The 27,536-nt window shown below is 47.5% G+C and overlaps 1 protein-coding gene across 1 annotated transcript in view; it reads left to right on the top strand.

Moving 5' to 3' along the window:
• Positions 1-25,141, top strand: part of Wdr93 (WD repeat domain 93) — a 38,276-nt gene extending 13,135 nt beyond the window's left edge. Inside the window, exons 7-17 of the mRNA XM_032895986.1 lie at positions 1,445-1,480; positions 3,480-3,564; positions 6,860-7,031; positions 8,866-8,936; positions 9,411-9,497; positions 10,439-10,558; positions 11,433-11,646; positions 13,219-13,282; positions 14,344-14,500; positions 14,837-15,029; positions 24,867-25,141. Of these exons, the coding sequence (XP_032751877.1) occupies positions 1,445-1,480; positions 3,480-3,564; positions 6,860-7,031; positions 8,866-8,936; positions 9,411-9,497; positions 10,439-10,558; positions 11,433-11,646; positions 13,219-13,282; positions 14,344-14,500; positions 14,837-15,029; positions 24,867-24,957 (1,290 nt within the window). The 3' untranslated portion in view covers positions 24,958-25,141. The remainder of the gene's footprint in view (positions 1-1,444; positions 1,481-3,479; positions 3,565-6,859; positions 7,032-8,865; positions 8,937-9,410; positions 9,498-10,438; positions 10,559-11,432; positions 11,647-13,218; positions 13,283-14,343; positions 14,501-14,836; positions 15,030-24,866) is intronic.
• The last annotated feature ends 2,395 nt before the right edge of the window (positions 25,142-27,536 follow it).

Here is a 27,536-nt window from a genome sequence, read left to right as displayed (position 1 = left end):
GCTGGGGCCTAGTGGTCATTCTTGTGTTCTATCTCGAGTCCTTATAAGAGGAAGCAAGCGCAGCCCTTCCTTTGCTCTCTCATGTGAGACATTCCTTGGCTTGCATCTGCACAGGCTCCTGTCATTGCTATGCATGCTGTGAGGTGACAAAGCCAAGTGATCGCTTCTTGTATTAGTTTGTTCTCACTGCTGTGATACACACCACAGCAGCTTGGAGAGGAAAGGGTTTATTTTGCCTCATGCTTCCATGTCACAGTCTGCCATCGTCATCCTGTCATGGGGAAGCCAGTGCAGAAGCTCAGGTCGGGGACCGGAAGCAGAGACTGTGGTGGAAAGCAGCCTACTCCCCTCGGGCTGGCTAAGCTGCCTTTTTAATGCAGCCCTGGACCACCTGCCAAGGGGTGGCACCACCCACAGTGGGCTGGACCCTCTCATACCAGTCAATAATGAACAAGGTATTCCACACACTTGTATCCAGACCCATCAGATGGAGGCATTTTCCCAACTGAGGGTCTCTCTTCCCAGTTGACTTCTAGTTTATGTCAAATTGACAAAGCAAAACCGAAAACACCTAACGGGCATAGGTCTGTTTACATAGTCAGTGTTGTACTGTTTGGTAGTGCTCTGTTTGGGTGATAGCCTACACAGACAAACATAGACACGTGTGTGTTTGTGTGTGCGCGTGTGCATGTGTACGTGCGTGCGTGCCTGCGTGCTTCCCCCCACCCCACCCCCGCCCAAATCCTAGGTTCACAGGTATTTTCAAATTTAAATATGAGCTGTGAGTCTGGCTTATTGTTTTTGTATGGATTTGTCTGGATGGTTTTCTGGTCAGTCTGGTGTCAGGATATGCTAGTCTTTCTTGGAAGATAAGTTGTGTACTTTTTTTCCCTCTTAGGTGTGAGTAAGTCTTGAGGTCTCACCAGCAAAAATTTTTATTATGTTTTTAACTTTTATACTGTTCATTATTTTTTTCAATGTTTTGAGCCTATTTTGGTGATAGTTCATTTTATTTAGACATTCTACTTTATTAAAATATTGGTGTAAGGGCTGGAGAGATGGATCAGTGGTTAAGAACACTGCCTCTTCTTCCAGAGGTCCTGAGTTCAATTCCTAGTAACCATATGGTGGCTCACAACCATCTGTAATAGGATCCAATGCCCTCTTCTGGTGTGTACATGTACATGCAGATAGAGCACTCATACATAAAATAAATCTTAAAGAAAAGAAGATATGGGTGTGAATGTTTCCTTTGTGGGTTTTTGTTTTTGTCTATTTCTCTTTCTTTTCTTTTTCTTTTTTTTTTTTCTTTTATTTTTTTCAGAGCTGGGGACCGAACCCAGGGCCTTGCGCGTGCTAGGCAAGCACTCTACCACTGAGCTAAATCCACAATCCTCTATTTCTCTTTCTTGATCATAACATTCATTTATTTATTTAATTTCAGAGCTTGGGACCAAGTGTCAGCCCTAACACAACCCAGGTAAATACCTTATCTCTGAGCTGGCTTCCCCGCCCCTTCACCATTTTTAAATGGGTCTTCACAGATCTAGCCTGCTGGTTACAGTTTCTAATGGTTTATTTAACTCTTTACAATGCAGTACCTTCTGAGTTTATTGAGCCTTCTTTTATTCCCGAAATGTGATTTACATTGCTAAGTGGGTTTGAAAGATGGTAGGGTCTGCTTGTTTTGGCCAAATTACTAAGTCCTCTGCATCTGTACTGCTTTCCTTCCTACATCTGTACTGTATTTACTCACGTAGGTAACTGTTACCTGGCTAGCCGGCCATTAGCATTTAGTATTGTTCTATTACTAATATTATAAGGAAACTTTCTCATCTGTTGTTTCTGCCGTTATTAGGAAACTTTCTTATGCCCAAGTTGATGACATATTCTGTTATGTTTTGTGCCCTTGGAAACCAATCACAATAGAAGTCATAGAACTTCTTCGTATAGTCACCCACAATAAGCTTAGATGATCCACTTTCTGCACCTGTGTGTAAGGTTTTGTGGTATATACTTTTATAAACTGTCCCTTGGATGGACCCTAATGTAAAAGAGACACCTGTACCAACATAAGAAACTATGTGGAATAAGACTTCCATTTTGAGTGGTGGTCAAGTAAGTTTAAGTTGCTAAGATCTTCCTGGGAACTGCCATCCTACTTGGTAGAAAAAGACATGTATGTGGGTAACTGACATCCTGGATGGCAAGTTAAGACCTGAATGTTAGACAAAGCAAGTCTCCTGCCACCAATGGAAACAGGATTAATGTACAATAAGGACATGTTCCTAAGGAAATCTCCTGTCCCTAAATCCTGATTGGTAGAATAACTTGGCACAGATGTTTGTGGGGTTTATGCTTAAAATCCCTGTGGGATCTTAACTCAGTGTCACAACCAGCTCCTAAGTCTGTGTTTGTGGCCTTGATCAGTCTTGAGGTGTGACATTCAATAAACTATCTCTACTTGTCTGAGAATGGTGTCTGAGTGGTTTGTGCTGCAAGTTCCAGACACCAACACTTGATCCTGTCATCCTTTGGAAGAGGAATCTCTAAGACTGTGTTTGTTCTTTTGCTTCTGTGAGTTTTTGTTTGTGTGCTTTGAAACCCTGTGAGGATATGCATACCAGTTTGGGATAAACTAACTTTTTAACATTAGTCATACACTTGTTGGTCCCTGGTAGTCTTTGTTCTGATTAGAATCTAAGCCATCCCAGCTCTCCTCTGGTTATTTTGAGTTGACATATACCCATTTTAATACTTTTATTCTTTTTTTAAGACTTACTTTATTTATATGAGTACACTGTAGTTATCTTTAGCTGCAATAGAAGAGGACATCAGATCCCATTACAGATGGTTGTGAGGACCGCATTACATGCGGTCGCTGGGATTTGAACTCAGAACCTCAGGAAGAGCAGTCAGTGCTCTTAACCGCTGAGCCATCTCTCCAGTCCCGATACTTTTATTCTTAACATGTTTATTTATAGCTAAATTTAGAATTGAAGTACGGTTCTTCTGTGCACACACTCTGTGTGTGTGTGTGTGTGTGTGTGTGTGTGTGTGTGTGTGTGTGTGTGTATGTATGTGTGTGTGGTGTGCAGTCTTCCAAGTGCTGGCTTAAATAGAGTTTCTTTTTGACAGCATATAGCTGAATTTTGTGCTTTTATTCGATGTGTCTTTCTTATTTTTGTGCTTGTTGCATTATGCACTCAGTAAGTACCAGTGATAATACAGGGATCTAGGAACAAATGAATTCCACCTAGCAACCAGAACTGACGTATCTGCCCTTTAAGTATAGTATTTAGGCCATTTACATTTAATGTTGCTCTTGGCAAGTTTGAGTTTAAGTCTACAATCTTCCTATTCCATTTCTACTTGTCTCATTCATTTTCTTCCCTGACGTCCTTAAGAATGGTTATTTTTTAATGATTTCATATGATCTCTCTTGTTAGCTTATTGGCTATGCCTTTCCCTTATTTTAGGACTTAAACATTTCTTTTAAAAGTGACCTTAAGTTGAGTCTTCCAGTTTTTATAATGAAGATTAAACCACCTAAGCCCATAGCAGGTAAGTAGGAGGCAGTGCATGTTCCTTTTGCTGTTGCTATCCCCATTGTTCCCTCTTAGCATTACTCCATACTCCTGTTTCCTATTAGTTAGCAGTAATATGTAATTAAATGCATGACTCCGAAGACAAAATTTTAACTCAGGGGCTCTAGGATTGAAAAAACAAAAGAAAACACAAATATTATAAGAATTTAGGGGTCTGGAGAGATGGCTCAGGGGTTAAGAGCACTGGCTGCTCTTCCAGAGGTTCTGAGTTCAATTCCCAGCAACCACATGGTGACTCACAACCATCTGTAATGGGATCTGATGCCCTCTTCTGGTGTGTCTGAAGAGAGCAACAGTGCATTCATATAAATAAAAATAAATCTTTTTTAAAAAAATTAGTTAGCAGATGTAGAAGAGTGAAGAGACACATTTCTGACTGTTAGGTGGAGTTAATTCATCCCCATACTTCTGTTTGAGTCATTATCACTTTTTTGCTTAGTGCCTGCAACCAAGCATGGAGATTAGAGAGATGACTCTCCTTCATTCTAGAAGCTGAAGGTCTACCCAGGGAGAGTAGAAGGAAACTTCAGTAGGATATTCCAAGTACAGAAATTGTACTGAAATTAGTTTGTTGAAAAGCTACGGTTATTAAGAAAAAGGTGAATCTTCTGGGCTTAGTGGCACAGGCCTTTAATCCCAGTACTTAGGAGGCAGAGGCAGGTGTATTTCTATAAGTTCAAAGTCATCCTCTCTACAAGGTGAGTTCCAGGACAGCCAGAGCTACGCAGAACAACTCTGGCAAAAGAAAAGGGGGAGGGGGGGAGAAAAGAGATGAATCTGTAATCCTAGCTTTTGGGGAGGCAGAGGCAGGAGGCTCATGAATTCAGGGTCATCCACTGTTACATCATGAGTTTGAGGCCAACCTGAGCTGAGTGAGACCCTGTTTCAAAAAACAAAACAAAAGAGGAATGAGTAACAGAAGTATCAATGAAATGGAGACATGCAGATGGATAGAAATAATTACCAACCAGGAAAATAGGTGAATGATGAGGGTGAACATACCTGAATGTAGTCAATGGACCAGGCATATTGGAGGTAATGTTATAAAGTCTGTCCTTTGGTGAGTTGTGCTGGTCTGTCCATGAGACAGAACCCTGAGCCCTGCCTCACACCGTAAACAAAATCAAATTCCAAGTGAATTGCAGAAGTCAAGATGGAAGACAAAACAAACCTTTAGAAATTTAATTTCTAAGTAGGGAAAGACCCCTTTAAAAGAAATATTTATTTTAAATTAATTGTATATATGTGTATCTGTATGTGGGTATGTGCATATTTGAGTGCAGATACCTATGGAATCCAGAAAGTGTTGAAGCCCCTGGAACTGGAGGTGGTTGTTGTAAGCTGCCCAGTAGTATGGATGCTAGGAGACAAAGTCTAGTCCTCTACAAAGGCAGTATATGATCTTAACCTCTGAGCCACCACTGTAGACCTATCTCTCTCTCTCTCTCTCTCTCTCTCTCTCTCTCTCTCTCTCTCTCTCTCTCTCTCACACACACACACACACACACACACACACACACACACACCCCACAGTAAAAGGAACACATACAAAGAGAATAAAGGGAAAATTGGGAAAGTTTGATTACATTAAAATTAAAAACTTTTTTTTTCTTTTTCTTTTTCTTGGAGCTGGGGACCGAACCCAGGGCCTTGCGGTTGCTAGGCAAGCGCTCTACCACTGAGCTAAATCCCCAACCCCAAAATTAAAAACTTTTAAGTTAGGCATGGTAGTGTTGTAACCCAGCCCTCAAGAAGCAGCCTCTACTTTAAGGCCAGATTATGCTACAAAGTGAATCTGCTGACAGCCTGGGCTATATACGTCAAACAAAAGCAACCACAGTAAAACAGAAAACTAAACAAACAACAAAACCTCAGAGCGTCTATTCATCCAGGTGTATCATTAAGAGCATGGAAGAGGGGCTGGAGATGTGGCTTAGCTGGTAGAGGCTTTCCCAGGCTATGACCCAGCATTTATACTCCTACATGGAGTGACCATTCATACCTGTTTGACTAGCCAAAGACTTGAGGGATTTCCTGGGATGTGGAATTTTCAGTGCTAAACCTAAGAAACTTTAGAGAAAACTGGAATAGATAGATAGATAGATAGATAGATAGATAGATAGATAGATAGACAGACAGACAGATAGACAGATATGGATATTAGATATAGGTAGATAGTATAGGTAGGTAGATAGATAGACAGACAGATATGGATATTAGATATAGGTAGATAGTATAGGTAGGTAGATAGTAGGTAGAGTAGATGATAGATAGATAGATAGATAGATAGATAGATAGATAGATAGATAGATAGATGATAGATACATAGAAAGGTAGGTAGGTAGGCAGTTAGATAGAGTTGTAAGCAAATGTATGTAAGAAACATGTATAAGAATGGCAGTGGGGTCTGGGTTATAGCTCAGTAGGTAAAGTACCTTCTGCATAAGCATGATAACCTGAGTTCAGATCCCCAGAACCCACATAAAAATGTGGTGTGGTGGTTTGTGCCTTTAATCCCAGAACTGAGAGGGAGGTGGGTCTCTGCAGCTCATTGTCCATTCAGCTTAGCTTAATCAATGAACTTCTGACTCAGTGACAGGCTTTGTCTCCAACAAGGAAGGTGGAGAGTGATCAAGACACCTGACATCACACACACCTACAGTAACAAGTGCACACGTGCTCACAGAATGACCGTCGTGGACTGGGGGTATAGCTGAGTGCTAGAATGATTGGCTACTGTGCATGAGATCCTGGATTTTACACTTGGCTCCAGAAAGCAGAGGTGGGGCTGTGGGTTTGGGGAATGAAGAATGAGAGTGAAGGTGACAGACAGAGCAGAAGTCCTGCAAGAGGAATGGGTGGGAGCAACACACTGCCTAGGAAGAGGGCTCGTCAGAAGAGCCGGAAGTCATAGGAGGGCTCTTGAGACAGCTGCAGGTGATGGCCATTTCCAGGTAGGGCCTTACTTTGTTGGAGCGACAATATTATCTTAAGGCCTTAGCACACCACAGGCATTTCCTTGGCTCTTTTTGAAGAAAATGTGTGGCGCTGGGTTGGAGGTGTAGACAGGGTAGGGAGATAGCTACCCTCTACCTGGACTGAACCTGTGCAGTGAGGGAGAGCATAGACAGGACTGGACCCCTGCCTCACAGACCTGCTGCAGACCAAGAATGGGTTTCTGAGATAAGACTTCTAAAGGAGGCAGGGGTACTGACAAAGGAAATGAGGTTTCATTGAATTTTTCAATCCAGGCACCACATTTAAAAGCCCCTTGGAAATCTTTGCAAAGGTGGAGGACTACTTCGGGCTAGGCTCTGGGCAGAACCACTTTATCAAGGATGTGCAGTGGGAACAACACATGGAGATCTTCTATGCCTCCTATAAGAAGCACCTGGAAGGGGAGTGGGAAGAGGAGCCACTCAGGTGAGTCTGAGGGAGGAGGCCCACTCAGGTGAACCCGAGGGAGGAGGCTACCAGGCCCTGCTTCCTGGTACTTCTTGGACCCATCTAAAAACTCTTTCTGACTTGGTAGAATTTCAACACTTTTTTTTTTTAAAAAAAAAAGTTATTTTTAATTTTACTCAATTAGTTTTTAATATTACATATATGGGTGTCTTGCCTGCATCTGTCTATACACCATGTGCTTGCAGCACCCACAGAGGTCAGAGGAGGGGCTCAGATCCCTTGGAACTGAGTTTTAGACAGTTGTAGGCCATCGTGTGGGTGCTGGGACCTGAACTGCTCTAGAAGAGCAGCCCTTTTTTTTTTTTTTTGAATATTTTTAATTTATTCATTTATTATATATAAGTACACTGTAGCTGTCTTCAGATACACCAGAAGAGGGCATCGGATCTCTTTACAGATGGTTGTGAGCCACCATGTGAATGCTGGGAATTGAACTCAGGACCTCTGGAAGAGCAGTCGGGGCTCTTAACCGCTGAGCCATCTCTGCAGCCCCACAGCCAGTGTTCTTAACCACGGAGCAGCCTCTCCAGTCCCAGCAGATTCCTGTAAAACGCTGTGTGGCGAGTTTAAATACTGCTAGAAGGAAGGCTGGCAGCTACAGTTTTAAAGGAGCAGTAGAGTGCAGCTCAGGGGAACACTGTCTAGTATGCCTAAAACCCTGGGTTCAAAGTCCAGCACTGGGGCTGGGGATTTAGCTCAGTGGTAGAGCGCTTACCTAGGAAGCGCAAGGCCCTGGGTTCGGTCCCCAGCTCCGAAAAAAAGAACCAAAAAAAAAAAAAAAAAAAAAAAAAAGTCCAGCACTGCAGACAGGGAAGGGAAGCAGGAGCACACCCGTGGAGAGGAGCACTGGAGTTCATTTTAGACACATGTATGGCACCTTCTCTAACAAAAGATAACAAAACAGGAAGTAAGCTACTACTGTTACGGACATTTTCCTTCGTTTCCTTCTTGCTGTTTTGCAGTCCTGGGATCTAACCCAGGGTCTGTGCATGCCAGACAGGATCTCTGCTGCTGAGCACCACCCAACCCCCCCCCTTGCCTTTCTAAATGTGATGTCATTTAGGGCTATATTTGCTACAGTAAGTTAGAGGTAACGTGTGCTTACACCTTGGTCAGCACGTAGGTCCCATTAGCCCATGTTTTGATGATAAAAACTGAGCCCAGTGTCTGAAGTAGCCATGGTTTTAAGAACCAGCTTGCCTTCTAGCTCTGGAACATTCTTGTTTTCACATGTGAAGAAAGACCTCCCATCTTGCTGTCAAGTGGATCTTAAATGTCCTCATAGTGGGGCATGGAGTCTAAAGGCTTTGCCCTTTATTGTGAACCAAAACCCTACTCTGGCTTGGTGGTTCCCAGGTCATCCTACTGCCCAACAAGATATTTAGGGGCCATATTAATTATCCACAATGGGAATACCACGAGAATCTGCAAACACTCCAGCTTATCTATGCTTTGAGTTTTGTGAACCCCCAGTGAGAAAGCATTTATGAAATGTCACCCATGTCTGCCTTCAAGGAATCCCCTCTGAGCATAGATGTGACCTCCTAAAGCTGGGGGATCCTTTGGCTAAGGCCTCATCCTGTGCCCTGCTGACCTTTGAGCGATCCTACCTACAGTAGCACTGTCTTCCTCTGTGTCCAAGTTTGGCCCCCAGCCTCAGCAGCTAGATTGTGACTATGACGGGCCCTGGGAGGGAGGACCTCTAGCCATTTCTGGTCTTACCTCCATATCATGCCACATCTCATCTTGCCAAGGGGTCTGCGTGCCTCTGACTCCTGTCTGTCTTTTCCAGTATGGCCACCTTCCATTTCTTCTATACTAACTCCTTAACAACCACACCAACAGATGTCAAGAGCTCTTCCGGTAAGTGGAGTTGGGGGAGTGGTCCTTTGGGCAACTCTTGCATGGTGGGACGGGTGAAGCTCGAGATCAGACTGCTAGCTGTAGTTTGGAGTGTCTGTTTGATCTGCACTCCCAATCCCAGTTTCCCTAAAATGGAAGCCACACGATTTCAGGAGGGGTTACCCTATGGGGCATGTGAGCTTATGTCTGACATGCGGTTTCTGGGCACCAACTCACCTTACAGTAACAATCAGACAAACTCTGACATCCAAGTGGGCACTGACCTTTCCAAATGATGTGAGACGGCCAAAGGGCCTCTGTGCCCGGGAACATCCTCCATGAGGTGCCACACTGTTCTTCCCCAGATCTCCACCTCTCTGCCAGAGTGGCCGCTGCCAGCACAAGGCGCTCCAGACTCCAGCAGCAGCCTACTTGCCACACAAACCCAAGGCTTCCTGATACCTAATCACGTCCTTTCTTCTCTCCCCGCCCCAGGAACAGCATGTGTCCTTGGCATACACTGGACTGGAAGTCACAATTTCTTCCTCTATTCACTGAACAAAACTCTGAAGGATAAAACTGGTACTTGAACTTCCAAGACTGACAGTGCCTAGGCTCAGGCCTCTGAGAACACGTGCTTCTCCGGCTGAGCTCTATGAGACAGCCAGATCTGTGCTCCAGGAATAGGGTGCTCAGTGGGTGTTCAAGGTCTGTCCCTGCATCGTGATGTGTCTCATGGCAGTGTCCAGAGTTAAGGACACAGGGTCCCACAGAATCTATTGTGAAAGGAGAGTGCACTTGGCTTCTGAAGGCCAGTGCTAGGCCTGGCCTAGAGTTCAGGCCAGTGCCTTCACCTCCCTTTTTGGTTTTGTTTTTTGTTTTTGAAACACAACTAAGTCACTATACATCACTGTCTGCTGAGTGTATTGGTTATAAATAGCACAATCCAGGGAAACCCTCTGAGTTGAAATGCAGGTGGTGATTGTTGCCAGACACAACCATGGACGCAGCTCCACGTGGGGTCCACTCAGGGTGAGGTCTTGAGTGACACCTGTGTTTTACTTTCACACTGTGCTTTAGAAGTGAATCCGGTTGAGTATGCACGAAGAAGGAAAGGTCTAGCCCTCTCCCAGGCACCCTGGTTTCTAATCCCCATGGGTTGGTCTACCGATTGTCTGTGGCCTTGGTCAAGCCATTTGCTTATGTGCCTCAGTCTGATCTGTGCCGTGGGGTTCTAACAGGACCTGCTGCCTAGAACTCTTCTGAGAATTAAATGAATGCTACCTATAACAAGTCTAACAATGTCCTGTGAGTGCCTGCAAGTAGCTGCTAAACGTTAGCAGACTTATTTTGCTCTGGGAGAGGAGCTCAGCACTGAAGAAAGAGGTGAAGCGTCTAGACAAAGGGCTCCCAGTGCCCAGGACCTGGGCTAAGCAGACCAGTTGGGCATCAGATTCCCCGGGTGGAGGTGCTGGGCAGGGCAGGGTCTGTGGGGAGCCTGGCAAATGGTCTCCTCTCTCTAGATTGTGAGAATGTGTGGCCCTGTGCTGCGCCCATTGTAGTGTCTCAAATCAGCAGCTTCTCCTCTTACCTGGCCCTTGCCTGTGAGGATGGTGTGCTCATTCTGTGGGACCTGGCTCAAGGTGAGTTCCTCATCACTCCCCTCAACTGGGCACCTGCTGCATCTCCTCAGGGAGACTCCACGAGCCTGGGAATTCCCTCAGTTGCTTCGTGTCCCCAGGCTGGGGCAGCTGGGCCAGCTTCCCCCTCCTTCATTCCTGGGACACACCACTGAGCTTCTATTGCCTGTGTCCTCTCTGGGAGTGTGCTCTGTGCCCTGCAATGCACAGGTCACCTTGTTACACTGCAGGGAGGATCTGTCTCCAGGACAGCTGGAGACAGCCTGCAGCCTCTCCCCCTGCTCTCAGAGCAGGTCAGCTTCCAGTGCCTTCCTGTCCCCCACACCAGTCAGCAGGAACTCTGCTAGGTTTAGAACTGAGAGGCCTAGACTGTGGCTAAAGCGAGACCAGCAGCTGTTCTGGGTGAGCAGCACTGTGGGTGGGGCCTAGGGTCCTGGTCCAGTTTTGCAGAAGCAGACATCTGAGAGCATCTACTAATCAGACTTCAACAGGGATGACAGGGATGCATGAGTCAACAATGGCTGCGGCCCCTCGGCCGGAAGCTCATTTTCATTTCAGCAGGACATCAGTAGATCCTTGTTTGGTAGCACACACTTTCTAAGGTCATGCCTGGATGCCATGCATCCCATGGGCAGCCACAGGCCAGCAAGGCCATTGCTGTCTGTTTCCCTGTTCCTCCTTAGCTTTGGTCCCCCATTCCTCAACTCCTCTCTAGGCACAAGGCTCTTGGTGGCCATGACCTTCCCCCTGCAGAGGCTGTTCATTGCTTGATTTGGTCCTTGCCCCCACATGTCCCTCATATACTTCCTGGTCATAGAACTAGAACCATGGCTGCTACCTCATCTTTTCTAATCAGCTAGAGTTGTTTTCTCCCCAGGATTCCTCTTTGGGGTCATTGCTCTGCCTGAAAGATGTTTCTGCCAAAGCATTCACTTCCTCCGGTTCTTCCTGGTGCACAAAGGACAAAATGTGTACCCTGACTACCCAGTGAAGTTTGAAGTTATATGTGTAGTGCTATGCACTAATGCTTCCCTCCACCTCGTGACAGCCAGCGGGACCAAAGGACCCACCAGCAAGTTGCTTGTTGACAGGTCAGTGGGTTAGGGACAGGGCAAGGGTGATAATCTGCCAAACAGATGGCTCTGTTCCACAGGTCAGACTGACAGTCTCTGCCTAGAGTCTGCTGCCATAGCCACTGCCGAGCACAGTGGCATGTGGGTAGAGCCCAGACCTGTGTTCTGTTACTATACCTTGTGACCACAGAGGTTCTCTCAAAATAACTCTCACCAGTTTCCCCAGGTACCTGGTTTGTTTGTTTGTTTGTTTGTTTGTTTCACTTTTGAGACAGGATTTCTCTGTGTAGCCCTGTCTGTCCTGGAACTTGCTGTGAAGACCAGACTGGTCTTGAATTCCCAGAGATCTGCCTGCTTCTGTCTCTCCAGTGCTAGGATTAAAGGCATGCATCACCACTGCCTGGTGGTGTGAACCTTTAATCTTAGCACCCAAGAAACTAAGAGGCTTGGGCTGCACAGTCAGCTCCAGGCCAGCCAGGGCTACATAGTGAGACTTTGTCTCAAAAATGTGTTTTTGTTTTTTTTTTGTTTTTTTTTTTTTGGTTCTTTTTTTTTGGAGCTGGGGATCAAACCCAGGGCCTTGCGCTTCCTAGGCAAGCGCTCTACCACTGAGCTAAATCCCCAACCCCTCAAAAATGTTTTTTAAATATTATATGCATGTAAATGAATCTGTACTCTGTGTGTGTGTGTGTGTGTGTGTGTGTGTGTGTGTGTGTAGGATGATGGATAACTCCCTGTGTCCAGCAGAACCAATTATCTCTAATTCCCTAAGGAACTGACCATATCCTCTCCCTTCTTCCCTGAAGGTTATTAATGAGCAACTGCTCTCCAATAAATATTACTGGCTACAGAAAGCAGTTCTTTAACCTTGCCCCCATGCCTGTAGACAGCCACATCGGGTCTCAACTTGGCCTTACCTAGCTTGTACAAAGGATTCCAAGCCACTGGTGGCTCAGCCAGGGGCTAGTCCTAGGGTAGTTTCTCTCCCACAGTTTCTACATTATTTTCATTATTATCATTCCTTTGATTTAAGAATTAACCACCCGTAGCCAGGCGGTGGTGGTGCAGCCTTCAATCTCAGTGCCCAGGAGGCAGAGTCTGGCAGATCTCTGAGTTCAAGGCCAGCCTGGTCTACAGAATGAGTTCTAGGACAGCCAGGGCTACGCAGAGGGACCCTGTCTTGAAAAACGAAAGAACAAAACAAAATTAACCATGTATGTATGATTTTGCCTCTAAACAATGCACTTATTAAATTGTGTATATTTAGGAAACTTATTCAATACTAACTTGCTTTGTAACATTGACCATGAGAGCTATTCATGTTGGTACACGTGTGGTACCTCGAGTTCAGCTTCCACTGTGCATTGTATTCTGCGACTTATGCAGCCTCCTGCTGGTGAGTACCCCACTGTATTTAGATTTGATTTATTTATTTATTTATTTGTTTGTTTGTTTGTTTACTACTGTGAATGATTTCTTCATATATCTACGGATACACATCAAGCATTTCTCTAGGATAAATACCTAGGGGGAGAGAGTAAAGTCTGAAATCTTCACAGAAGGAGAACACCCCTTTTTTGTACCCCACAGCCCTACAATGTCCCCAGAAGAAGCCATTTATACTGTGGCCCCAGTCCCAGCCTTGCCTGGCATGGTAAGTTCCCAGGGCCTTGTTCCTCTTCTATGAATGTCTTCATCATCCCTTCTAGACATATTTGTTGATAGCCTACTGTGTGCTAGGCATTAGATTTACTTTGGGGTATATGGATATTGAAGAGAAATTCCCAAGGCTGTGGGTAGTGCTCTGCAGTAGACTGAATGTTAGCAGGCCCTGGATTCAATCCCAAGCATTAAATAAAGAACCACACATCAAAGAGAAAGTTGCTACCCTTCAGGTGCTCATGTTTTCATCAGGAGACAAATCACCAAACAGCTGCCTCAGAACACAAGAAAGGCTGTGATGTAATTTGTAATGGACACACAGAACAGACCACCTAATGCAGAAGTTGCAGAGGGTCAAGGAATGTCACAGGAGGGGACAGCAGAATCAAAAGAGTTGAAACTATCCAAAGTTCAGATCTGAGGGTATGAAGAGGGACGAGTGTGGGTTCAGGACAGAGGGACCAGCCTTTGTACACTGGCAGGAAGATGTGGACATACCTCCTACTGATGAGACCTACAGCATAGACAGGCGGGGACAGGGAGCTAGAACCCACGCGCTGGGCTCCCTCTGCATGTAGCCGATCCAGCCACGTCCTGCTAATTTCCTAATCCTTTCACGGCAGAGACAAAGTCTGTGATTCCTGAGATGACTTGGCAGAGGAAGAGGCCCTTTAGGGCCCCAGGAGACCCTAAAAGAATGCATGAGTCTATATCTGTCCATTCTGTGCCCACCAGTGGTCAGAACACTGTTGGGTCCTTGTAGTCTCCAGGAGATGAGTATACCAGAGAGACAACGCCAGAAGAATGAGCTCATAAAGCGGCAGAGGGACCCTAGAGGCAGGCGGGAGGGGCCCTGCAACCTCAGGGCCATATGAGGGGATGAGAAGAGCACATTGGAGTGATAACAAGACTTTTCTTGCAGTGACAAGTGTCTGAAGAGGGACAGATGCCAGGAGATGAGAGGAAGGGTCCTGGAGTAGGGTCCCAAGGTGGCCTCTACCTTCTGCCTTTCTGTGAGAGCCAAGTCTGAGAGAAGATGGTTTTTCTTCCCAGGTGCTAATCTTTTCCAGGAACTGCTCTGTAAGCCTCATGGACGTGGCCAAGGTTGAGACTATCTGTGCCTTCTCAGCCCCGACATGCCACCCACCAGACATCCCCTGGAAGCCACTGTTTGTTGTGTCTCCACACCATCCATTTTTTCTGCTTCATGGTATGGAAGAGAATAAATATGAGGACAGCTCCCCAGTGATAGGGTCCACTCCACTCTTTCTGGCTTTCCTTATGTCTCACAAAAGCATGATAACCTCCTCGCTCCTCCTCTGTGCTTTCTCAGTCCCCTCTGTCCCAAGCCAGAGGAGGCTGCAGCCTGGCTCCCATGGGGTTTGACAAAGTGCTGGCAAGGCCTTTGTTCTGCATAATTAAGTAACTCCCTGGCAGCTCAAGGCAGATAAGCTGGCCTCCACACACAGAACAGTTCCACACCTGAGGACCCTTGCCCCATGGAGAAAGCAACTGCACTGAGCGCACTGGTCTCCTTTCCTCACAGGGGCCCGTCCACATGACAATACCAACTCTACTCATGATCCCAAGGATACCACAGATTCTGTTTTCTATTTTAATTTTGAGGATTACTCACTCCTGGAAGATATCTCCAAAAAGTGCACCGTTTCTCAAAAGGACTTGGCATATAACCAGGTGTTGTCAATGGAGAAAAGATACGAGCAGTTCCTCCAGAAGAGGTAAGAGAGCGCCCAGCGCATGGTTGTGCTTGCTGAGCTGCCACTCAGTGTGGTTTCTGAGCCTTTCTATACCTAATTGCTGCTAACTGAAGGGTTTTACCATGTGAGTTGACTTATCCTACTCTGTGAGCTCCAGGCCGATGAGAGGCCCTCAAAAACCAATGTGGAGGCTGGAGAGGTGGTTCAGCAGGGAGAGAAGTGGCTGCTCTTCCAGAGGACCCTGGTTTGAGTCCCATCACTCACATGGTAGCTCACAGCCATCCTCGAAGAGTTGACACCTTCCTCTGGTCTCTCCTGGCCCAGGCACCCCCATGGTACACAGACATACAGACAGGTAAAATCCATGTATCTTGTGGGTACAGACCCAAAGCAAATCAGCAGGACCAAAGTCCAAATTGAGAGTCTGTACGCCTAGAGAAAAACATTTCTCACAAATCAGCCTCAAAACACATTTAGCAAGCAAGCAAGTCAGTTTAACAGCAGCCAAAAACATGCAGTTAGCTGGGGCATTTCAACCCCAAGTTTCTGAAGCGGGATTGGGTACTTTCCCATGGGGCTTTTCACAGCAAGGGGGCAGAAAGGGTGGTGGTTCAGGTTAAACTAGTGATGGCTCCTGCTGAGGCAAGACAGGGAGATATCTGACCTGTTGTTCTATACACAGAAAATAATAAAAAGTTATCTTTAAAATAAAGATAATTAGATGAAGAAGGGAGATGGCTCTTGAAGAGCATGCATTCATGCCCACACCTGTATGGATACAGGTCCATATGCATTTACCACATAGGGGAGACAGAGAAGAGGGAGTGCTTCACTTGATTCCCTGCCACGACCATCTCTTCTTTTTTCTGTGGATTATTAGAACCATCATAGGGGTTGGGGATTTAGCTCAGTGGTAGAGCGCTTGCCTAGCAAGCGCAAGGCCCTGGGTTCGGTCCCCAGTTCCGAAAAAAAGAAAAGAAAAAAAAAATGGGTTGGGGATTTAGCTCAGTGGTAGAGCGCTTGCCTAGGAAGGCGCAAGGCCCTGGGTTGGTCCCCAGCTCAAAAAAAAGGAAAGAAAAAAAATGGGTTGGGGATTTAGCTCAGTGGTAGAGCGCTTGCCTAGCAAGCGCAAGGCCCTGGGTTCGGTCCCCAACTCCGAAAAAAAAAAAAAAACCAAAAAAAAAAAAAAAAAAAAACCATCATAACATGTTCAGCTAACTATGGCTCGTGGGCCATATCTGCACAGTTTCTCACTTCAAAAATTAAAGTGACTTGTGCACCCAGGGATGTGCTCTAGTGCCTCCTGTTGTGTTATAATAATTGGATTCTTTATTCTTTGAGGATTTCATGGATGTGCACAGTATAATTTAATCATATTCGTTTCCCACTGCCTTGCTCTCGTCCTCTCAGACTCCCGCACACATCCCTGTCCAACTGTGTGTACTTCATTGTTGGCTTTTAAACCCCCTGGGTTGTTAGTGCTGCTCATGTGCACATCGCCCTGGAGCCATTCTTTTAGAGCATAGGCAGCCAAAGAGGCTGCATCACTGAAGGAAAAGGACTTTCCCTCCCATGGTAACCATCCACTGCCAGTAGCTTCTCAGATGAGGGTGGCTTCTGGACCCTTCCTCACCCATACTGTAGTGCTGACTGGCTTGCTCTGTGCTGTTCTTGTGTATGGAACCATAGCTCGGTGAGTTTGTGGGGGCAGTGGCCCTGTCATGTCCAGAAGACGTTGCGTTACACTGGTCTCTGGCTCTTGCGAACTTTGCGCACTTCTGCCTTGATGTTTGCTATGCCGTGGTGGGAAGGGATTGACAGATGTGGGTTTGGGGCTGAACACTCCATGCTCACCTATTTAGGAGGCACTTTAACACTATGTCCACTTAGCACAGTACTGGAGTAGTGCGTTCTGCCTTAGGGCTCCTGGCTCCCCAGCGATGGGTCTCTGGTCTGTAGCAGTGAGTTTTGGCTTACACTGCTTTGTGCTCCCAGCGCGTGCCTGCCTAGGAGCTGTCTTTGGATCTGAGAATGAAAGGCAGACAGACAGACAGACAGACAGACAGACAGACAGACAGACACACACACACACACACACACACACACACACACGCTTATTTTAACATGCCTTTGCTAACTCAATGACTAGGCATTTCTAATTTTCCACCTGCTACCAGTCAGGGACACAGCCAGAGGCCACTTACCCGAGGTCACTTGGCTGAGTGTCTTTGTCTCCTGCAGCTTCCCCATTCATCCATCTCTCCCCAACCCCAGGCACGCCTATCCTTTCTCCTCCTCCCTGCATCCTTGCCTGCACAACTCTAAGGGCCCTGCCCCACTTCAGCATTTGGACATGCGGATCCCTGACTGAGTCAAAGCATCAGAACCAATCTCCATCCCTGGCCAGGTTTACAGTACCAGGCCTGAGTTACCTTCTGTGGAGCAGACCTTAAATCCGACTTCAAACCATGGTTAGTTACCCCATAACATTCAGGCCACTACTGCACCAATGGCCTTGCTGCCTCAGCAAGCTGCTGTTACTGTAGCTCTCAGGGTTCACATCTGGGTAAGACTGTTAATGACCCTTCAGCCTGCAGGGCACTTTCTGCTACTGTAAATACAGCCAGCAGGGAGGAAGGAAGCTTCCAGTCCAGAACCAGTTTGATTTCTCTATATCCTTTGACCAAAGTGTATGGTGTCTTCAGCAATAGTGTCTACCGTCAAGTTCTAGTGGGCAACTAAGAACAGGGGCAGCATCCTGGAGTGTGGTTAGGGAGCAGGGGGAGTGTCTGGTACTCCTCCCCACCTCCCCCCTCCCACCTCCCTCCCCCCGGAGCTGAGGACCGAACCCAGGGCCTTGTGCTTGCTAGGAAAGCGCTCTACCACTGAGCTAAATCCCCAACCATCTGGTACTCCTTCTTGACAAACATTTCAAAAGGAGGGCCTACACTGGGCTCCTGGCAGGGGCACTGTCTATCTGTGTAGGGCCCACTCATTCTAAATTAAGCTTTACTGAGCACAACTTCATAGAGAATCAGGGGCTGTGTGTGAGCTTCCATGGCAGAAGTCTGCAGGTGCAGTGGGAAGCACATGACTCTTCAGGTATGACTTGTTTACTCTCTGGCCATTCATAGGAAATGCCTGTCCACCACTGGTCTCTGACTTTCTTTTCCCCATCACAGATGGTTATTATGGGTGTATTTCTTCTCTTTTATTTATTTCACCTCTCCCCAACCCTTTGCTTGCTTTCCTTTCTGCTTAAAAAGCCCAGTGAACAGCACTCAGGCTCCCTAACCCACTTCACAGGACATCTCGGGATGCTATAAATCCTTGACAGTTCCTACAGTAGTCTGACTGCTTATTTTGTATGGGATGGGGTCTTCTGGGGGTTGCTGTAGTCTCAGCCCTGGCCTGACTTTCCAGAGCTTCATGGCTGGTAGGTTCATTCCCTTCCAAGATGTCTTTATCTCATAAAAAGTGGTCTCTGGGGGTTGGGGATTTAGCTCAGCAGTAGAGCGCTTGCCTAGCGAGCGCAAGGCCCTGGGTTCGGTCCCCAGCTCTGAAAAAAAGAAAAAAGAAAAAAAAAAAAGTGGTCTCTGAGCGCCAGTGGTCTCTTCAGTCAGGGTAACGCCCAACAGATCCATCAGAATCCCTCCCCTTTCTTCTTTTAGACCTCTCCCTCAGGAAGTACAATGGCCAAGTTATAGAGGCTAAGACCAGACAGGCCTGGGTTTAGATTTTGACTCTCCCATTTACTAGCTGTGAGACGCAGGCTGGGTTACCCTTTCAGATCCTGTCTCCAAGCTCACAGTACACAGCATCTGCCACCTGCCAAGCCATGTACTGGGTATCTTGAGTAGGCCCAACTCCTAGGGCTTGTAGGTTTTAGGTAAGCAAATACATACAAAGTGCCAGACATAGTTTGTGTCTTAGTGTTCTGTTGCTATAAGAGACCATGACTAAGGGGAGCATTTTAACTGGGGCTGGCTTACAGTTTCAGAGGCTTAGTCTGTTATCATCATGGCAGAGAACATGGCGGCAGGCAGGAGTCTAGTTGGAGAAATAACTGAAAGCTACATCTTGATTTCCAAGGGGAGACAGAGACAGAGACACAGATAGAGAGAGACAGTGTGTGGGGGATCTGATGAGGTCTTTCTGAGACCTCAGAGCCCACCCACAGTGACACATCCACCCCAGCAAGACCACACCTCTTAATTTTTCTAACCTTTTTAAATCATGTCACTTCCCGGTGATATTCAAGCCTGTGAGCCTGTAGGGGCCATTCTTTTTTTTTTTTTTTTTACCTTATGAAGCAGTTTAATTAGGTTGTTAACAATTAGAACACCAGTTTGTGAGGGTACATGCCATTCGTCAGGGAGAACTGAGACCGCAGGTAGCCCTGGAGCTGGGGGACAGCTTTGATCTTTGGCAAAATCTGCGAGTCCACAGCTTTCTGATCAGCCTTTCGCTGCTCTGTAATTTCGTATTTCTCCTTCTCTGTGTCGAAGATCTCGCCCTCCTGGTGCCTGGGCTTGCGAAGTGGCTTCTTCTTGAAGTAAGCGTTGTAGGGGCCATTCTTATTCAAACACCACAGATCGTTTACTCCATAAGTCGCAGGCACGCTGTTCCCCTCTGTTAAAATCAGAATGCCTTAGGGCTGGAGAGATGCGGCAGAGGGGAAGAGCACCTGCTGCTCTTGCCAAAGACCGATTTGATTCTCAGCATTCACAGGGTGGGTGGCTTATCACTGCCTTTAACCCAGTTTCAGAGGACATGACATCATCATCCGGCCTCTGAGGGCACTGAATAATGCAGTGAACACAAATACATGCAGGCAAAACCCCATACACATAAAGTCAAATAAGTTTAAAACAACAACAACAAAAAAGTGCCTGGGGGAAATCCTTCGTATGACCACTAGGTGGCAGCACAGCTCCTCTCTACTTTCTACCTTACAGGGCCAGCCTAAAACACCCTCCAACTTTTCTAGAAAGGAAAAGGGTCTTTGCCTGCTAGGCTAGCTACCACCCCTGAGCTTCACTCCAGCCTTCTACCCACTTCTCCCTTCCTATGTTATGCTGAGCGACTTAAGTGGCTCTCAGTGTCTCATGCGGGGAGGTGTGCTGCTTGATCAAGAAAGAAATACAGCCTCATGGATCTTGGAAGAGGAGAGGGAGCGTGGGGGAGGCGCTGTTCTCCCGACACTGCCCAGGTCAGAGGTTTGGCAGCAATGCTCAGGGGCATTCTGTACCCTAGGGACCTGCTCTTCAGACACATGTAGGGGAAAGTGTCATGATTTCTCCACTGTACTTCCAAATGACCCAGGAAAGTATTTATAGAGACAGAAAGTAAAAACGGTAAGAGATGGTGAAATCTAGGGAAATGTTTATAGAGAGCCCGAGGGAAATAAAGCTGAGGACAGCGAATGTGGGTGAAGGGCCATCGCACTCTCTGCACACGTTTAACACGTTTGAAAAGACGGGAAGAGATGAGAAGCCATCGTGACAGTACCACCCTGGTTTTGAGTCAGGAAGAAGATGGGAAATGTGTATTTGTAGGAACATGGGTACACTGGGGGTGGTGAGCATGCGTGGTGGTTTTCTTTGTGTTTCTCTGTAGCTTTTCCACAGAAAGCCACCATTGCTTTGGCAGACAGACTGAAAACAGGGAGTGCTTCCCAAGGGCCATCCCGGAAGCTTCCTGATGTTCCTGGGATGTGTGGGGGTCTGTGACCTCCCAGTTTAATAAGCTTGCTTCTGTCCATGTCTGTCTATGCTCAGCCGGCCTTATTCCTTTATTGGTCAGAAAGGGTGACATTTCCCACTTTACTCAAAGGTCAGTAACAGGACACCCACTGGTGGGAATAGACCCAGGGTCGCAGCAGCAGACTGAGTAGCTCACTTCCCTCTGGCCACAGACTTTTCCACCCGTAACCGAGTGACCTTGTCACAGATACCGATGAGCTTAATGGAGTAAACTCCCACTGTTATTTAAAAAACAACAACAAAAAGAGGTACTCAGAAGCCAGGCATGGTGCCTGCCACACAGTGCTATAACCTTAGTACTTGGTGGGGGGCTGGAGAGCAAAGTGGGGATTTGAAACCAGCCTGGGCTATGTAGCAAAACATTGTTCCAAAAGCAAAGAAAATAGTATTGTGTGTGTGTGTGTGTGTGTGTGTGTGTGTGTGTGTACATATTTATAAAAAAAATTGGAAAACATGAATATGCAAAAAGTAAATTTAAATAACCCCTAATCCCACCACCCCAAATCATCAGCACCCGTTAGCATTTCTTTTCGTTCAGCTTGGCGTTCCACCACCTTGGGATCATGCTTCACCACATGCTTTTACCTGACCTTACATTGCCTCAGACTCTGCCTTTCTGTAAACTCGTGCATATGTGTGCATGGTCACATGAGGGCACCCGTGTGCGGCGTCTGTAGAAGCTAGCACCTCTGATGCTGCACCTTCTTACTCTTTAGGTACAGTTCACCTTGGGGGCTTCTGTTCGGTTATTTTGGCTTTTCGGTTTTGTTTGTTTGTTTGTTTGTTTTTGTTGTACTGGTATGTGTGGGTGCATATAATATAAATGTGAGTTTAATCGACCTGGGAAACCAGAGGTTTTGGAGTTACAGGCAGTTGTTAGCTACCGGATTTGTGTGCTGGAAGTGAAATGCAGGTCCTCTGCCAAGAGAAGCAGTTGCCCCTAACCACTGACCTATCATCAACCCCATTTGTTTGGTTTTGAAACAGTCTTTCGCTAGCCTGGGGCCTGCAGGTTGGCCAGGCTAGCTGTCCTCTGAGTGCTGGGGTCCTTTGTCCCTACCTTCCCAGCACTGATCACGTCCTTGCACTGTCACTTTACAGATGCAGGTGTCTCCCTAGCCCCTGGGTTTTAGTTTTGAGAGATATCTTTATTGTTTTGGCCAACTTCCTGGCACTGTGACAAAATACCTGAGATAATTAACTTGTGAGTACAAAAGGTTTATTTGGCTTATAGCTTTGTAGCTTCTAGTTCATGGTCATTGGACGTTACAGTGGGGAGCACGGGACAGGATAAGACTGCATGACAGACATTCCAGGCAACAAGAGTAGGAAGAACGTACTTACACAGATCAGATGGAGATACAGTAGGCTTCCTGTCTATTTCATGCCTGGAAACACCATGACCCTGGTACCCAGTACCAAAGGTCCATACAAAACCTACCATTATAAAGTCACCTTTCCTGAGCTGACTGTTACCTGTTAGGTCATTATGAATGCTGTTTTGACTGTACTGTCCATTATAATAACTACGTTCACCTTGTCTCTGGTGATTCAATGCCACCACCTGGTCCTTGCTACCCCAGGGCCCAATTGAACCCATTACATTTAGTTCATCCAGTTGAGCACCAGCGTCTGCAACCCTAGGGTCTGGCACAGGGAAAGGGTGAGAACAAAAGCCTTCAAATGTGCTGGCGCCCCTCTCACCAGTTTGCATCTTATAGGACTTGTGAAGGGCCTGTCTTCTGGGCCTTCCCATTGTGGCAGAGTGAGATTTACACAGCATATCCACTCTAGCATTGCAGTTTCTCTGAGCCTTTAAATCCCTTGGTCAACACTAAACCAAGGGATATCGGCATCTCCACTCCTTTTCAGTAGGCCAGCTTTTGGTAAACGCTACAGCCAGCCATTCAAACAAATTCCTGATACTTTTTTTTTTTTTTTTTTTAACTGTGCGAGCTTCCATATTAAACCTAGAATCCATATTAAACCTAGACTCTCCACTCTGAGGGCCCATGTCAATACACTCAGCCTGATCTAGTTTTACATTCTTTCTGCCATTATCCCACACCCTTAAAATCCATCCCCACACATATTCCCCAGACTTCTGCTTGGATGAATTAGCAAACTCATGAAGCTCCTCAGTAGTGTAGCACATCACATCTCCTCATGGACCACACTTTCTACCTCCCCTCTAGGGACCTACCTTGCCTTGAGTCTGGTTATGGATCTAGAAGAAACTCTTGGTGGGCCCTGAGGAACATCAGTATTGCCTTGCCTGGCATTTTCTTTAGAGAAAGTCACTGCTAGTTTATCAGACAATGAAGGATTAATTACCCTAATGTGGAAAAAAAATGTTATTCAAGGGGTGGGGCTGAAGGTACTACTTACTCAGGTGAGTGAGGTAAACCCTTGAAAATCTGAGGACTCAGTTTCCATAGCAGGGCTCATTCTGAAGTTTGGCTGTGGGCCTGCAAGCCAAGAGGTACAGGGTGGGAGTCTGGTGCCCACTAGTGGTGACTGTGGGAAACCTCAGGGCCCTTTGGAACTGCGACTGAGCTCTATGCAGAAATCTTTGGAGGCGCACGCCTTTGATCCCAGCACTTCAGAGGCAGAGGCAGGCAGATTTCTGAGTTTGAGGTCAGCCTGATCTAAGGAGTGAGTTTCCAGGACAGTCAAGACTACACAGAGATTCTGTCTTGAAAACCAAACAAAAAACAAAAGGAAGAATAGTCTTAATTTGTTGCCAGATCCAGAGAGAGAGCCAGTCAGTGCTGAACTTGTCACTTCTCCCTGCAGTGAGCACTGCTGAGCATGCGTTGCTTTTATAAATCGTTCCCAAAGCACCTTAGAGCCAGGCATGGTGGCACAGGCCTTTAATCCAAGCACAATGGAGGCAGAGGCAGGTGGGTGTCCATGAGTTCAGAGACAGCCTGGTCTATATGCTGAGTTCCAGGTCAGCCAAATGTATACATTTGGTTTTTACACTGTGCTTGCTTGTTTGTTTGGGTTGGTATGGAGCCAAGGGCCCTGGGATGCTGGGCAGATGCTCTGCCGCTGAGCTCCATTCCCTGTCCTTGACCTCCCCTTACAGCTCTCTCTGAAAAGAAGTTTAAAAAGTGTGTGTGTGTGTGTGTGTGTGTGTGTGTGTGTGTGTGTGTGTGTGTCTGTGTCTGTGTGTGTGTGTCTGTGTGTGTGTGTCTGTGTCTGTGTGTGTGTCTCTGTGTGTGTGTGTGATGTGTGTGTCTCTGTGTGTGAGTCTCTGTGTGTGTGTGTGTGTGTGTGTGTGTGTATGTCTGTGTGTGTGTGTGTGTGTGAGTGTGTGTGTGTGTGTGTGTCTCTGTGTGTGTGTGTGTCTATGTGTGTGTGTGTCTGTGTCTGTGTGTGTGTGTTTGTGTGTGTGCGTGTGTGTCTGTGTCTGTGTCTGTGTGTGTGTGTCTGTGTGTGTGTGTCTGTGTCTGTGTCTGTGTTTGTGTGTGTGTGTGTGTCTGTGTGTGTGTGTGTCTGTGTCTGTGTCTGTGTGTAATGCATGCGTACAGTGACTGTGTAGTCCAGAAGACAGCATCCAGTCTCTGGAGCTGGCATCGTCGGTTATTGAGAGCTGTCACATGTGGGTGTGGCAGCCAAACCTGGGTCCTCTGGAAGAGCCGTAAGCACCCATAACACTGAGCCATCTCCCCAGCCCTGGGTTTTAAAAGGCTGACCTCTGATCACGTGACCGTGATGTGAGTCACGGTTTCTGTGCTTTAGCACCAGCTCCTGTCACTCAGATGCGGGCCTCCAATGTTTGCCCTGCTATAGCATGTGTGACCGCCTTCCTTTAGGAGGCTGGACGATTGCCTTGAGCACTTCGTTTGTACTTGGGCTTTTAGGTCCTCAGTTCCCACCCCTTCACGGTGCCTGTGCCTAGAACACCAGGCTTGCCTTCTTAGGCTTCCAGATGTCTGTCGCATGTCGGGCTAAGTCCAGGGTTCAAAGATGAAGCTGGTGTGTCATCCTCCAGAGTTTCCCACCTGAATGGCTCAGGGACAGCCAGGGGACCACTGGGCTGGGTGGCTAGGGTGACAGCTCTCATGTCTGGTTGTGTGGCCCTCAGCTTCCAGAAGAGCCAGATGAAAGGGCGTGAGCAGTGGTCCAGGCTTCGGAAGTACTCCATCATGCTCCAGAAAGAAAACTTAAAGAAGTGAGCACCCTGGAACGCCACAGCCCCTGCCCAGGATGCCGAGAGGTAGAAAGACTGCGACAGAGAGCCACAGCTCAAAGCCTGGGACCTCCATGGAGCCAGCAGAGCTGAGGTATTTAGAGGACCTTCAAATCCTGAGTGTCTCATGGAGTTTAGATGCCATTTAAATAAACAGACTGGCCACTGCTGCCCATGTGGTTCATTGCTGTCTCCAAGCTCTGATGGAAGCAGGGCCCAGCTCCTGGACCTCCCACGTGTAGTGAGGACCACTAGCTACATAGGCCCAGTGGGGCCACTTCTCTGAAGATGGATGGTGACCCCTTTTCTTTCCACACAGCTCTCCGACTCTAAGCTTTCCTCACAGTCTCTCTCCAAAGGGCTGCAGTGCTGTGTGGTGGGAAAGTACGTATTTAACAGGACCAAGGTCGGGATGGGGCCCCAGAGGAGAGCGAAGGAAGAAAGTCCAGAAGAGTGGAGTGAGTGACAGAGCTTAGGCCACATGGCTTTGAGAGATGGGTCAACGAGTCAGGGCCTGGTGAGAGACGATCACCAGAAGAGGCTTGGTGTCCTGGGGAACTGAGAGAAGAGCAGAGAGCCACTTGTCTGTCTTCCAGAAACTGCTCCTCCCAGGAAAACTCGCCACACTCCAAGAGGCTGAGGGAAATGTCTGTTTCTCTGAGGGCACCATGTGGCCATTTTCTCTGAGGGCACCATGTGGCCATGTTGAGAACGTTAGGAAGCTACCTCCCAACCTGGCCCTAGGAGCCGCAGGGGTTCGCTTTTGGGTTCGCTTCTGCCACTCCGTGGTGCCCCATCCAACTGTTCTGAGCCACGTGCCTTGCCCTGCCTGGCACTGGCACTGACACTGACCGGCTAAACATCCCAGATAACGCTGTGCTCTGCCCTCTCCTCAGCACAGAGCCCCTCCCTCCTTTCTTCCCTCCCCTCCCCCTCCTCCCCCCCTCCCTTCTCCTTCCCTCTCCCTTCTCCCTGACAGTGCTTCCTTGGGATGAGCTGGAAGCCTTGGGACTTCAGCTTTGACTTAACACAGAACCCAAAGCTCAGCGGCAGGCCTCATGTGGGGCATGCGTGCTCCACACTTCAGCCCTATGAGTGTCTTTGACTTACAGGGGAGAGTGTAGAACCGAGTTATACAGCTTGGAACAACCTCAGACTCTGCCAGCTCCGCTGCCAGTCGAAGGGGCTCAGCTGGTTGGAATAGCCGCCAGCCAAGAACACTGTGGTACACCAGGAGCAGTGTGGAGGTAGCGCGTGAGTTTCCCACCTCTCCCTCAGCCCTATTCCCTCTTAGCTAGGCTCTCAGCTGTGGTGAACATCCATGACATACACAATACTCAGGCACAAATAGCATCCATGACACGACAGCCACAGGACCCAGACATGACCAGGGAAGGATTCACACCACACATACAGCTCACGTTCCCTTCCTGTGGCTCTAGCCGAGTCCCAAGCCTGCCTCTCCCTGGCCTGACTGTGGTCATATGGCAATGTCAGCCACACAGGCTTGTGGCCATGTCCATACCTACAGGGATAATAGATGTCTGCCCCGTCAAACTTCAAACTGCCCAGGGGAGAGCTATGTGAGGAAAAGTAAGTGGAAGGGTCCCAAGTCCATGTCCTGCCAGCTACAACTCTGTCATGTCTGCCAGTGACACAGGCCCTCTCTGCTTCTGTGAGCGTGTAGAAGCAAAGACAAAGAGCCTGGAATTCCAAGGTGTCCTAGGACCGGTGAGAAGGAACCAGACCTGGCAAAGCCCACTCCAGGCTATGAGGGCTCGAGACACACTGGCTAGGGGTCAGCGCACTATCTGCTGAGGAGGGGGCTGGTGGTTCTAAGAATGAGAGGCCAGGAGCATCAAGAGGAGAGCAGTGCTGGGGTGATGCACACAGAGCCCAGGTACGAAAGTTAATGTGGTGCTTCCTCTCGCTGTGGTGGCACCAGATGGAAGGTGTGAATAGAGTGGCCTGGCCTGGCCCTGGGATGAACACTTAGTAGTTAGGTGAGGCAGCCTTCCCTCAGCAATCCCATTCTCAGGTTGCAGAAGCCTGTGGGGCACTTACCCACTCAGATGGCTTTATTCGTCATGTGTGACCAGAAAACCCATGTGCAGCTAGTCTGCACATCTCTTCTACCTGAGTCTAAACCAGACTCTGCAGCCCTCTCAGGGACTGCCTGTCATCTGCTAATGGGGACACTGTTGGCCACCACCACTCTTCCTCTGCTCCACCTTCCTCCATAACAATGGCTTAGGTATTAAGTTTTGTTCTTATGTGTTTGGGTGTTCTACCTGTGTTCTTATATTTTTGGTTGTGAGCCCAGCCTTTAACGGCTGAGCCATCTCTCCAGCCCTTTACCTGAATTCTTCTTGGTGCACCATGGGCATGCCTGGTACCAGCAGAGGCCTTGTTACAGGCTGTGACTGAGGTTACAGACAGTTGTGAGCCACCATGTGGGTACTGGGAATCAAACCTAGGTTCTCTAGAAGAACAGTCAGTGCTCTTCACCATGGAGCTGGCTCTCCAGCCCCCGGCTTGACTATTAAACCATCAGTCTGGCTGCTG

The sequence above is a fragment of the Rattus rattus genome, chromosome 2 (genome assembly GCF_011064425.1).
Source record: "Rattus rattus isolate New Zealand chromosome 2, Rrattus_CSIRO_v1, whole genome shotgun sequence".
Taxonomy (NCBI): Eukaryota; Metazoa; Chordata; class Mammalia; order Rodentia; family Muridae; genus Rattus; species Rattus rattus.
The sequence above is the reverse complement of the archived record's forward strand: the minus strand, read 5'-3'. Positions and strand labels throughout refer to the sequence as shown.